Here is a 960-nt window from a genome sequence, read left to right as displayed (position 1 = left end):
GGTGGGGGGTGAGGGGGGTTAAGGGGTGAGGAGGGGGTTGGAGGAGGGGGAGGCACCCAAAAATGTGCCACAAGCAAGGGGAGGGCTCCAAAACAGGGGGAAAGGACCCAAAATAGGGGGAAAGGACCCAAAATAGGAGGAAAGTACCCAAAAGAGGGGGAAAGGACTCAAAAGAGGGGGGAACAGACCCAAAAGAGAGGGGAACGATCCAAAATCAGAGGAAAAAAAGGTGTCCTGGGGTGTTGTGGGATGTTGTGGTGTGTCCTTACCTGTGCCAGGGTGGGCACAGATGCTCAGTGCCAGAAGCAGCCATGAGAACATCCTGCAGGACAAGGTGACACCTTGAGGGACACGGAGACAGCCTGCGGAACAGGGGGACACCCTGCAGGATATGAGGACACCCTGTGGGACACAGGGACCTCCTGCGGGACGCGGCCCTGGGGCCTTGGGGACTTTGACCCCACAGGGACACACGGGGGAGGGACTGGGACACAGGGAAGGGACCAGGGAGACAGGGAAAGGGACAGGGACACACGGGGAGGAGGGAACACGGGGAAAGGGACAGGGACACACAGAAAGGGACAGGGACACACGGAGAGGAGGGGGACACAATGCCACCAGGATACACATCAGGGACAGTGTCGCCACACCTGCACACCTGTGGGGATGCTGCCACCATGACATGTGAGCGCATGAAGCCACCAGGATGTGTCAGGGGACACTGTCACCAGGCCATGTGACCCCCCCAGGTGACGCTGACCCCTTGTTCTGTCCCCAGAGGCAGTTTGTGTCCCCTGAGTGCAGTGGCTCTGGGACACCCTCGTGGCTGTCACCTGCTTCTGGGCCACTTGTCACCAGCTGAACAAGTTCCCTGTCCCACCCTAGTGGATGGTGACATTCAGCTGGGACACCATGGTGGTGACAGTAGGGACATGGTGGCAGGGACTGCATCAAGCAGTG

The 960-nt window shown here is 59.6% G+C and overlaps 1 protein-coding gene across 1 annotated transcript in view; it reads right to left on the bottom strand.

Moving 5' to 3' along the window:
- The window catches only part of LOC121337728 (N-acetylmuramoyl-L-alanine amidase-like), a 9,023-nt gene extending 8,702 nt beyond the window's left edge, over positions 1-321 (bottom strand). Inside the window, exon 1 of the mRNA XM_041407998.1 lies at positions 270-321. Coding sequence (XP_041263932.1) covers positions 270-321 — 52 coding nt within the window. The remainder of the gene's footprint in view (positions 1-269) is intronic.
- Between the last annotated feature and the right edge of the window lie 639 nt (positions 322-960).

Source organism: Onychostruthus taczanowskii, unplaced genomic scaffold (assembly GCF_017590055.1).
Source record: "Onychostruthus taczanowskii isolate IOZ18803 unplaced genomic scaffold, ASM1759005v1 scaffold284, whole genome shotgun sequence".
In the NCBI taxonomy this organism is placed as follows: Eukaryota; Metazoa; Chordata; class Aves; order Passeriformes; family Passeridae; genus Onychostruthus; species Onychostruthus taczanowskii.
Note: the sequence above shows the minus strand (reverse complement) of the source record. Positions and strands in the feature narration are given on the sequence as shown.